This window comes from Dipteris shenzhenensis, chromosome 3 (genome assembly GCF_047967505.1).
Source record: "Dipteris shenzhenensis isolate YYH24624 ecotype China chromosome 3, Dip_SZ_1.0, whole genome shotgun sequence".
Lineage (NCBI taxonomy): Eukaryota > Viridiplantae > Streptophyta > Polypodiopsida > Gleicheniales > Dipteridaceae > Dipteris > Dipteris shenzhenensis.
In genome coordinates this window covers 47,632,841-47,645,559 of record NC_141598.1, presented here as the reverse complement: position 1 = coordinate 47,645,559, position 12,719 = coordinate 47,632,841, and the positions used below count along the sequence as shown (strand labels likewise).

General features: G+C 44.3%; 2 protein-coding genes across 2 annotated transcripts in view; both read left to right on the top strand.

The window, feature by feature from the left end:
* The window catches only part of LOC147903908 (protein neprosin-like), a 65,308-nt gene extending 53,008 nt beyond the window's left edge, over positions 1-12,300 (top strand). The window contains exons 5-7 of the mRNA XM_087372616.1: positions 10,423-10,476; positions 11,430-11,576; positions 11,730-12,300. Coding sequence (XP_087228742.1) covers positions 10,423-10,476; positions 11,430-11,576; positions 11,730-12,104 — 576 coding nt within the window. The 3' untranslated portion in view covers positions 12,105-12,300. The remainder of the gene's footprint in view (positions 1-10,422; positions 10,477-11,429; positions 11,577-11,729) is intronic.
* On the top strand, positions 9,084-10,301 carry LOC147903909 (protein neprosin-like). The gene is made up of 4 exons (XM_087369776.1): positions 9,084-9,472; positions 9,592-9,678; positions 9,810-10,031; positions 10,146-10,301. Exons 1-4 carry the CDS (start codon positions 9,287-9,289, stop codon positions 10,299-10,301), a joined length of 651 nt encoding a protein of 216 aa, XP_087225902.1. The 5' UTR covers positions 9,084-9,286.
* Positions 12,301-12,719: the final 419 nt, after the last annotated feature.

Sequence of the window (12,719 nt, the reverse complement as noted above, 5' to 3'; positions counted from 1 at the left end):
TATCACCATCCATATGCCATGCTGATCATTAAAAGCCATCAAAGGATGCAAGTCATGCTTGACTAGGATGCACACTGTTATGGATAAATTTGACCAAAGTAAAAAGGCATAAAGATGAGTGTGTGCTTGTATGTGTGGCAATAGTATAATAAAGTATGGAGTGCATAGGGCCCAGGGTTGAGGTGGCAGGGCATGACCATGTGCCACCCTTCCATGTAAGAGGACCCATAAGGTGTGTTGTGCATAATCCATGGTAGTAATATTATAAAATGTTAAGGTGGCATGGCTCCTCCATGTGCCACCCCTCCACCTAGGCGGTCCCATGCCTGCATTTAGTGAGATATGGCTCAGAGTCCATGGGAGAAGTAATATAAAATAGGTGGAGATGGATATTATATTGGGTTATTCCCTCCATATAGGATAGGCCCATGTGGGGGAGGTATAGAATGTCCAAGAATGCAAGTTAAGGATGAGGTGGCAAGATTCCTTGTGCCAACCCTCCACTTGTCCTCCTAGATGTTTGAACGTATTATAAAATTGGGAAGAGACCAAGGGAGTATCTTAGACTTGGGATATGGCGGTTGATGTATGTGGAAAAATGAGGCAAAGGTTTGTCGCACACAATTGAGAATGCATAACCACCTGGCCCACATGGGAGACTCTTCCACACACACCATGCATGTGGGAGGATGCATTTATTGGGAGAGACCCTCTCTCTTGGCTATAAAAGGAGGGGGCTATTCCTTGATGTGACACGCTCATTCTTGTAAAGCCACCTAGCTAGTACTTTGATATTTCCCCTCTTCCTTCCTTTCAAATAAAGCATGACCCTCTTCCCTTGATGTCTCCATCTCTACATTCCTCCTCCACCCATGTACATACTCCTCTTTCCCCTCTCCCTCTCCCCTTGTGTCATAGTCTCCCTCTTCTTTCCCTCCTCTCTTAATCCCTTTTCCCCACCCATGCTAACAGTCCTCTCCTCACGTTCCCTATTCCTCTATAGCCCTCGAGCGTCACCATACCTATCCTCCAGCCTCTTGTCTTGATTTCTTTTCTGGCTAATAGAAATGGTGTGGCTGCTAGGATTGAAATCTCCATGGCTAGTGGTGTAAAATTTGTTACTCCTACGACTGGGTGCGGCTTTGCGGCCTCTTCCGTGCATAGTTCTCTACTTTTGCACCTCCAAACTATGTGCCTTCCCTATCTCTATAGCTGCAAAACCTCCCTGCTTCCAGTCTGCCTGCCTTCTGCTCACGGTTCCTATGTGTATTCTGGTTGGCACATCTTCTGCTCATACCGGCCGCATCTGCAAAACTGTAACATCCGTGCTCCCTTTGAATTCCTACGTGTGCGTTCACCTGTCTACTGTGTACACCCACACGCATCGCAGATAGATCGCGATGGTTTTTTGGGCTTCTGCATCTTCTGGTCGTGGACAATTTTTTTGGGTTTCTGCAAAACTGTAACAACAGATCCTGTGCCCCCCTCTCTTCTTCTCCTTCTCTTTCTCTTCTCCTTCTCCTCTCCTCTCCTCTCTTTTTATTAAAGAGTGGGATTTGAACCCAAGACCTCCCCCTTCACAAAAGGGAGACTTATCATTGGGCCAGCAGATAAGAAGTGATGAAAATGTACTGATATTGCTTATATATTGAAATCCCATGAACTGTAACTCTCTAACCGTAGGGAGTTTTCACATGCTGTAAAAAGCAAAAGTACTTCACTTCATGTGCTCTACTCATATCTCCTACTAGATCATAGATTCTAAACTTTTTGAAGTTCACTTCACGGACGCACGCCACACGAGGAGGGTGGATATTTATGTCACTTCTCGACGAGTTTAAGGATTTGGTGCTTGGTCCTCTGCGCCTTATGGCTACCAATGGGCGAGATCTCTTTCTTGATCTTCATGTCAATCTTCAACAAGTGATTGTACAATGCATTGCTCAAGGAGACGATGGGTGGGATGATACACCATGGATGATTCAAGGTGAAGAACTAATGATACGCTGGGAGGACTTTGATTTCAATTCTACTCACTGTGCGGTGATCGAGCTACTTGCTGCTTCGGAGGTAATTAAAAGGGTGTCCTTCTTCGAAGGGTGGGATGCTCCCCAAGCTTGGGGGAGATTTGGCGCATCTGCTTATTAATTCCTGTGGATAAGCTCATCTTGAATGGTTTATTCTCAATCTCACTACAAAGTTTTCTAGGGCTCGTGGTAATGTTTGGACCAAGGAATCCATTTGTACCTAATCAACCTTTTGTGCCTCATTTTGAGCTTCAAGTTGTAATTCTTTTTGGTCTAAAGATAAACTATCAACAAAGGATTGCAAGTTTATTTGGTGTTGAACGTCTTGCTCAAGAATTGAATTCTCCCCACCCTCTCCTTCTACCTATCTTGGACTACCGAGAAACTTGGGATGTCTAGATTTTAGTCTTGGTGTGATGACATCTTGGCTCCTCCAATTTGACGGCGCATACAAACCTTCGATGAAGGCTGCTGGTGTGGGTGTGAAGCTCACTTCACCAGGGGGTGAGGTGTATTGTTATATCAAGTCTACACTAGCAGGTACTTGCAACCAAGCTGAGTACTCGGCACTCATTTTTGGGCTACAAAAGGCGCAAGAACATCGCATCAAGCAACTTGAGGTGCAAAGAGATTCTCAACTCGTGTGTGAACAAGTTAGTGGAAGGTGAAAGGTGCGGAGCGAAGGCTTGGTTCCATGACATCAACAAGCATTGGAACTGTGCCAACAATTTGAAGAGGTAAAAATTCAGCATATCCCTCGAGCTCAAAATATAGTTGCTGATTTCTTGGCACATGAAGCTTGTACTTCAATAACGCATGACCCGAGTGGAAGTACCACCCCAACAAAGCCGCAAGCCACAAAGAAGACGATTGTCCCTCCGCAACCCCCTCAATTCTTGCAACAACAACTTGGGGGGTCTAACTCAGGGGCATACCTCCACCCCTCATCAGGGATGTATCCACCTTCTCCACCTCAAATGTATGGTCCTCCCTTAGATGCTTACCCTCAACAAGGAGTATATCCTCAACCTCCACCTGGAAGATTTCCCCAGCCTCACCCATGAGCCCCCCTCCTTCCTACTCCCCCGGCCCCTCTTGCTAAGAAACCCAGAGTCAATGACCTAGCCAAGGCCCTGAATGATCTTCGGCTTGAGATGGTGGGCATTAGAAATCAACCCAATCACCCTCCAAGAGAACGTGCCAATGTTGTGTGCTACAAGTGCCACCAGAAGGTTCATTATCGCAAGGAATGTCCCAATATTCCAAGGGTGAATCTTCTAAGTGAATCAGGCACTAAGGATTATGATGTAGAGATCCTTGACCTCAGGAAAAGAAGTTGTACCACCTCAGACCTCTCTCCAAACCATGGACCAGGCTGTCCCAAGAAGAAGGTGTCCTTCTCAGAGCCCTCAAATGCTGAGATGGCAAACCCACCAACAAAGAAGACTAAAAGATCTCGTAGGAGTAAGTGGTCGCTCTCGGATTTTCCCATCGGCTCAGGGCAAGAGGACTATTCGGTCATTCAGGACCTTGCTCATCGGTCTTTGAGCATCACGCTCCCTCAACTAATAGCATTAAGCCCTAAGGTGAGACGTGAGCTACAGCAAGGGCTCTCAACAAGGAGGAGCAAGAAAAAGGGAAAGGTACGAGAGGTCTCTTCTATCTCTGAAGAAATTGATCGGCACCTACATACAGTAGATGTCATCATAGATAATTGTCGTGTCAAAAGTGTGTGTGTTGAGGGGGGAGCTGCATGTAATATCATGGTGCCTCAAATCATGAAGAAATTAAATTTGAAATGCACAAGGCGTTCCTCCACTCGAATCAAGGTAGTAGATGGTCGAGAGATGGTTGACGACTTGCCACCCTGGGAGTCATTGAGGATTTGCCCATCACTGTCAATGGGTTGATCACCACCATCAATTTCTATGTAGTGGACATCGAAGATACAGGCAGGAGTTGCCCAGCCATACTCAAGAGACCATGGTTGAGAAAGAGTGATATAGTCAGCTATTGGAAGACAGGACACATATCTTTTGGTGCTTCTAAGGAGAAGATCCCGGTGCAACCAGGTGCCACGAAACTATAAGAAGAAGAGGAGCAAGATAGTGATACTCTCTCATCCTCGGTGTCTAAATCAATGGAAGGATCAGACGGGGGGAGGAGTTCTCAGAGGAGGAATTTTACATTATGGGGGTGTCTCCAACCCCGCCACCTGTAGAAAAGGTAACAGCTAGTCCTCAATAGCTTGAATCTATGCTTTCCCCAGACCTCACTCCAAGTGAGAAAGATGAATTCCTAGATATGTTCAAAGATTTCCCTAACCTTTTCACAACTAGCTACCGCCACCCTCGCCATGTGACTACCATAGAGCACAAGATAGAGCTAAAGCCTGATGCGAAGCTTGTGGCTCAGAAGTATCAAAGATTAGGGCCCCTACAGACCGATGCTTTGTGCTCAGAGTTGCAAAAACTTGTAGAAGCTGGGTTTATTGTTTCGGTTCACAATACTGAATGGGTTTCACTAGTGGTAGTCACCCCAAAGAAAAGCAGCAAGTGGCGGGTCTGCATCGACTATAAGAAACTCAATGCAGCCACCAAGAGGGACCATCATCCTCTTCCCTTTCAAGACCTCATTCTTGAGAAGGTAAGTGGTCATGAGATGTATACTTTCTGTGATGGTTACTCTGGGTTTTAGCAAATCAGAATTGCTGAAGAAGATGTGCTTAAAACCACATTTGCCACACCCTTGGGGACATTTGCATTCAAAGTAATGCCATTTGGCCTCACTAACGCTCTTGCTACCTTTCAAAGATTTATGTAGATGGTGTTTGATCCTTATTGAGGGGATTTCTTGGAGGTGTTTTTAGATGATTTCTGTACATTCTCGTCATGCAAGGAGCACGTCATGAAGGTTAGGTTGGCCTTTGAAAGGGTCAATGATGCGAATGGCAGTCTCAACCCTGAGAAATACACCATTGGAGCCACTCAAGGGAGGTTACTAGGACATATTGTCTCATCCAAGGGCGTCAAGCCTAACCCCGAGAAGGTAGAAGCCATCCTCAAGCTCTCCCCACCAACAACGAAATGTCAGGTACACTCATTTGTCAATCTAGCAGGATACTATCACCGCTTCATTGATTAATATGCTGCTTTGACATGACCCATGACTATGCTATTAAAAGATGGGGTTGATTTCTCTTGGGATGAGGATTGTGATCATTGGGTTTGCACAAATCAAGAATGCTCTGGCTTCAGAACCCATTCTACGCAATCCTGATTGGTTAAAGACTTTCTATTGGTGAGCACACTCTGGCGGGTATTCTTCTCTAGCAAGGGGAGGATTGGTTCATGTATCCTGTTCGATTTGCTTCTCAACAATTTCTCGAAATTGAACGACGCTACTCTGAGGTTGACAAGCATGCCTTGTCTTTGGTGTTCTGCATTGAGAAATTTAAGCATTATGTGGCTAGGAAGTCCTTCATTATAATCTCTAGCAATGGTCTTGCAAAGCAGGTTCTTCAATCACCAAATCCCATGGGCCGGTTGGCCAAATGGTTGGCAGTTCTACAAGAATATGATTTTTCTTTCAAAATTGTACAAGGGGGTTGTTCCAACTTGAAGAATGCTTTGATTGATTTAGAGAAGTACCTCGATGTAACCCTTGTAGCGGCCATAGAAGTTGGGGATCCATGGTATGGTGGTATCTACAAGTTTCTGACTGCTTTCTCCTTTCCTCTAAAAAGTACTAGCTATGAGAGAAAGAAGATTCGAAGAGATAGTACGCACTACTCTCTTTGATGTGGTCTTGTACCGTCAAGGCATGGATGGGGTACTAAGACGGGCCATTGATATAGATGAAGTGCCTAAGGTATTGAAGCATTATCATGATGGATTTTGTGGAGGCCACTTTACCAGTGATGATACAGCTAAGAAGATTTTACATGCTGGATACTATTGGCCGACCTTGTTCAAGGATGTCACTTTGTATTGCAAAACCTGTGAACCATGCCAATTCTTTGGTAGGTAGGATTTGCGTCCTGGGAAACATCACCCAGTGATGTCCATCCATCCGTTTCAGAAGTGGGAAATAGATTTTATCAGGCCCTTGCCCATGACTGCTCGCAAAAAGAAGTATGTCACTAAGTGGGCTGAAGCTATCGCCCTTCCCACTGCAAATGGTAAGGCAGTTTCAAATTTCATATTTGAACATATTTGCACAAGGTTTGAGACACCCATGGAAATAGTATCTGACCATGGGAGTCCATTCTTAAATGAAGCAGTGGAATTGCTCATGGATCGCATGGGTATTGATCATCGCACTTCTAGCATCTATTATCTAGCATCCATGGGTCAAACGGAGTGGACCAATGGCCTCCTTTGTAAAACCATGGGAAAAATGGCCATAGGGAACAGGAGCCAGTGGGATCAAAAGGTCACTGAAGCCATGTGGGCTTACAACATCACTCATAAAATGTCTACAGGTCACACTCCTTTTGAGTTAGTGTACGGTACTGAGGCAGTTTTACCACTAGAGATATAGATTCCGGCCTTGAGATTGGCACAAGAACAGAGGATTATAGAAGATGAACATGTAGAGGCCAGATTGGTACAACTTGAGAAGTTAGATGAAACCCGACGGGCTGCACTACACCAAACAGAGATCCAAAAGAATCGACAAAAGGCCTGCTTGGATGCTAAGATTCGCAAGGGATGGGAAAGACACTTTGTTGAGGGGGATGTTGTGCTATGCTTTGATAACAGATTGGACCACCAAATGGATAAGAAGTTTCTGCCACTGTGGACCGGTCCATACAAAGTCATCAAGGAACGTAGCAATGGGTCTGTACAAGTTCAGGAGCTGCATGAGCCATATGGCAAGAAGGTGATCAACAAGCGTTATCTCAAGCCCTTCTTTGTGTGTGACGGTCCCAGGCATGGAAATGATGTGCATTCCCTACCTTGGGGGGGGACTGTTATGGATAAATTTGACCAAAGTAAAAAGGCATAAACATGAGTGTGTGCTTGTATGTGTGGCAATAGTATAATAAAATATGGAGTGCATAGGGCCTAGGGTTGAGGTGGTAGGGCATGACCATGTGCCACCCTTCCATGTAAGAGGACCCATAAGGTGTGTTGTACATAATCCATGGTAGTAATATTATAAAATGTTAAGGTGGCATGGCTCCTCCATGTGCCACCCCTCCACCTAGGCAGTCCCATGCTTGCATTTAGTGAGATATGGCTCAAAGTCCATGGGAGAAGTAATATAAAATAGGTGGAGATGGATATTATATTGGGTTATTCCCTCCATATAGGATAGGCCCGTGTGGGGGTGGTATAGAAGGTCCAAGAATGCAAGTTAAGGATGAGGTGGCAAGATTCCTTGTGCCAACCCTCCACTTGTCCTCCTAGATGTTTGAACGTATTATAAAATTGGGAAGAGACCAAGGGAGTATCTTAGACTTGGGATATGGCGGTTGATGTATGTGGAAAAATGAGGCAAAGGGTTGTTGCACACAATTGAGAGTGCGTAACCGCCTAGCCCACATGGGAGACTCTTCCACACACACCATGCATGTGGGAGGATGCATTTATTGGGAGAGACCCTCTCTCTGGCTATAAAAGGAGGGGGCTATTCCTTGATGTGACACGCTCATTCTTGTAAAGCCACCTAGCTAGTACTTTGATATTTCCCCTCTTCCTTCCTTTCAAATAAAGCATGACCCTCTTCCCTTGATGTCTCCATCTCTACATTCCTCCTCCACCCATGTACATACTTCTCTTTCCCCTCTCCCTCTCCCCTTGTGTCATAGTCTCCCTCTTCTTTCCCTCCCCTCTTAATCCCTTTTCCCCACCCATGTTAACGCTCCTCCCCTCACGTTCCCTATTCCTCTATGGCCCTCGAGCGTCACCATACCTATCCTCTAGCCTCTTGTCTTAATTTCTTTTCTCGCTAATAACACTCCAAAAAAACTCAAATTGCCTGCATAGAAAATGTCATATCCTGCAAAATGTCCTTGATGTCTAGCCATATCATGTTGATTATGTTCTTGTAAACAAATCACATCTAGATGCATAGTATGTACATAATGCCAAAAAAGGCTCCATTTATTGACATTGCAAAGGCCTTGAACGTTATAGGAATTTATTGACATTGCAAAGGCCTTGAACGTTATAGGAAAGACATTTCATAGCTATATACATATGTACAAACAAGTGACAAAGCATCAAGCAGCTACCATATCCTCAGCCTCCTGCTAAGACCCATGCTCATGAGGAGGAGAAGGATCTGTTAGATCAAACATCAAATCTCTTTTTTGAGAACATCAGTCCATAGTCTAGTGGCAGGAGAAACTTGAGAAGAAGAAGCATGTCTTGGAGTGGGAGAAACCACACACACACACACGCGCTCGCGTGTGCACATGCACATACACACATGAGGATTTTCTTATTGCTAGTGGATGTGTGTTTACTCTAGTATTCAAGATGTCAGCGTTAGTCTCAAATTATCCTAGAATTCCATCTTCCTCTATTTCATCTAAGGCTTCATTAGTGCCCAAGAGCCTTTAGTTTCTTCAAATAGCCAAGGCATTGATGGAGAGGCCCAACCTTGTGGTTGGAAGGCTGGTTTGCTGAATTGACCTGAAAACAAAAGAAGCGTAACCCTTTAAACTAATCGAGGGACACAGTGCATCTAAAATCGTTTCCTGCTGGAGCTTTCAAATACCCTCCACGACACGCTACATCGACCAGCGCACTTTGACGGACTCCCATCTTAGAAATGCTGTAAGAGAACCCTCAGCGACTTTAGATGCTTCTCGTCGTGCTCCGTCGCTCACGCTCATTTGACTATCATAAGTCTCCCATCATCGTGCAATATGGCCTTGTTCCCGCGTGGGTCGCACCATACGAGATACTTTCAGCTTCTCTTGTTTGAACTGTCATCGCAGTTCTTGACCCGCTGAAGCACAGCGCTCATCCAGCTCTCCGACCATCCGAACGACACTATATATACGAGTAATCTTTGTGGCCAAAATCACTTGACACACCATTTTGTACGTGGCCTCACGCTTGGATCATCGTGCTATATAATTACGTTTCTCTTCTGTAAGGAAAGGCCGTTGTGTCAAAGAGAGTTTTACAGTTTTGACTAGCACCCATAGTCTTAAGAACATTTCTCTTCTGTCAGGAAAGGCCGCCGTTGTGTCAGAGGAGAGCGCTCTTGTTTACAGTTTTTCGTAGAACCCATCCATCTGCATGGGACAGTTTCTCCGTCCTGTGTTTGTTCCTTTAAATGTGATTCTTCTCTGTATACTTTGCTGCACTTCGGCACTAAGGCCCTCTCCTCATTTTTCATCCAGTACTAACGTCAATCCAGGGAACATGTCCAGCATCGAAGAGCATCTTCGGAAGTTGAATAAGCCTGCAGTGAAGAGCATCCGGGTAATTATGATTATCCTGCATCTATGTATATGCTAGCAGCTATACCTCTTAAAGCAAGATTTACTATGTCGTGTTGCACTCGAAATGGAGCAGTACTTACCATGCCGCCAGCCGTGCAGAGTTCCGATGGAGATACAATAGACTGCATAACCCGTTCCACTCAGCTGGCTTTCGACCACCCTTTACTAAAAGACCACAAGCTTCAGGTACTTACTAGTGAACACTAGTTAGCCCAAGCTTTTCATAGGGTTGACGTTAAACTATGGCGCCCCACGTACGGCGAATAAGACGGCGCGAGTGTTAAAACCTGTTTGTTTGGTTGGTGCTCCCTTGGCAGGAATCCCCTTCCACCGTACCTCATGGATCGGAGTCTCATACTCGCCACCAGCTCTCCGGTCAAGCTTATCAGTTATGGCACAAAAATGGCCAGTGCCCCAACGGCACGATTCCTGTTCGGCGCACTACGGTTGATGATATCCTACGAACGGGTTCTTCACCAGAACTCTACGGCCGCAAGTTCTACGGAGCTCCTCAGGTTGTTGGAGGAGTTGACCACCAAGTGAGTGTAGCTACTATAGCTGATACTCTTCTCGAACTTCATATGACATTCAATCCGTATTCCGGGTCTCGATTGAGACTACTGAGTTTTTTTTCGGTTTGCGCGTGTACCTAGCATTCTTTTGGACGGTATGCCAACGGGGCGCAAGCGTATTATGGCACACAAGCAATCTTCAGCTTATGGGATCCCAATGTGGAGCTCTCCACCGAATTTAGCCTTGCCCAATGGTGGGTCGCGGCGGGGTCTGGTAGTGAATTGAACACTATATAGGCAGGCTGGCAAGTATGTATAATATCCAGACCGAATTTCATGCTTGTCCTATTTCCTCATTACGTGAAAACTGTCATCTGGTGACTGCGTTCTCATCGTAATGCACGTGTGCGTGGTACAGGTCTACCCAGCAACGTATGGTGACAACAATCCTCGCCTTTTTGTGTATTGGACTGTAAGTAGATTCTTAGCATGTCTACCTCTTTAATACCCCTCGACCCGTTTTACCATGTCTAAAAGTTTCCAAATACTTAAAAGATTTCAGCTTTGTTCTTTTTTTTTTCATGAAAGAGACTTCTAATAAGTATGAAAAAACTCCCACAAGAGCAAGCTCAAAATAGATGCATGGCATGAATAAAAAGACCACCCAAAGCGGGTCAACACAAAATCTCAGAACTAACTCAAAAGAAACGAAGGAAAAGGCTGAAAGTGCCACCTCAATCCTGCTATAGACTCTAAGAAGAAGGGACAGCCCCTCCAATCCCTAAAGAAAATATCCCTCCGGATAGCCTCTAGACGCTACCCAAGAGGAACCCTACATGGTCACCCAACTGGCCATCAGCGTATGTATGGTATCAGTCTAAATATTGGCCATGGTATGAGAGGGATGGAGATCCATCCAATGCCTCTGTGCATCTGGCTCTCCAAATATGCCACGCTGCATCAGTCACTAGTATCTCTTAGGAGGTATCCATAGAATCATGCACTGGTCTAAAAGGGGAGAAAGGAACATCATTGAGAGAAATACTCAACTAAATGTCGTAGAACCGAGATAGCCCAAGAAGAGTCCTTTCTCTCACAGCTTATGTTCTAACTAATGGATATTGAGTAGTTATATCTACACTTATAAAGTGAAAAAGCTGAGTGCGCTTGTGCTTCTTCTTATATCTCATTCACATCTCGTTGTATAGTTGCACCAAAAGTTTAATTGGCACGGCATGGCACAATAGACAATTAAGAACACTGGGGGTCCAAAATAAGAAAAGTACTTTTTCAAAATCGTAACTTTAGATTCATAGTTCACATTCCTGCTGAGCACTTGTAAGTTCATGTACTATATTCACCTTATCTAGAACTTCGACGTCATTTGGTACACGGCACGTAACCCCGCTATGAACTTATTTGCAGGCCAATAATTATAATGGGACAGGATGTTACAACTTGGCCTGTTCCGGGTTCGTACAAACAAGCAACAATATAGTTTTAGGAGGGACTCTTTCTCCAATATCTACCATTGACGGTCAACAAGTCGAGTTTACACTAAATGTATTCAAAGTGAGATCCTAAATGAGAGTGTGAATGACATTGTACTATTCTTTTACATATGATAGTTTTTGGAGATATGCTCATAGCTATTCTTATAAGCAGCCAAACAAAACCACAGATCACTCCTTCACATATGTTTATTTTAATCCATGTGTTGCATAGGACTCTGGAACAGGGAATTGGTGGCTACAATTCAATGGAGAATCGGTAGGCTATTGGCCTCAATCACTCTTTACACATCTATCTGATTCGGCAACCTCGTTGGAATGGGGAGGAGAGATCATGAATCAAGAGCAAAACGGTCAACACACGACCACACAAATGGGTAGTGGAAAGTTTGCAGAAGCTGGTTCTAATGAAGCAGCTTACATACGAAATTTGGAGTGGGTGGATGCAGCAAACACCCTTCAGACTGTATCTGGTTTACAAACAGTAGCTGAGGATCCCACGTGCTATGATATTCAAGGTGGTACTGATACAACATGGGGCACATATTTCTTCTTTGGTGGCCCAGGTCGAAATTCCAACTGCCCTTGAAATAGTTGGGAAAACTAAATGATATAAACAAATGTAGACAAATGTCTTTAATTTTGGAAAAACAAAAATGAATTAATATCACTTGAATTGCAATATGCACATGATGAAGAAAAGGAGGTGAAAATTCTTGCTTTGCCTAAAACCTTGCTAGTTTGTATTAAAAATCTTCAATGACTATGCAAAATCATGAAGTCTTGATAAAAAGTATTTCACGGACATTTAGTGCGCAGATAGCCAAATCCTCTACCGTAGCCTTTTTTCTTTATGCATTTGCAAACAATATATACTTTATCAAAGTCAGACGTGGAGAATTTGCCTATCATAGTACTTGGAGTAAAACATGTCTCCAAAAAGAATCCACCACTCCCTAATAGCCCAGCTACTCTGTGCATGTGATGTCCCTTGGAGGCAAGATATTGTAGCTACTTCCTTATACTCATCCTCAACCTTATGAACACCTCTTCAAGCTCTAAAATGACCATACTAACAACCTTCACACATTCATCTTCCAACTAGCAATCTTTGCTAAAAATTATCATGCTAGCAAACTTTAGTATAAAGAGTAACCCTATGAATTATGCTCACTACCAATGAAGATGGAGATCCCCAAATCAT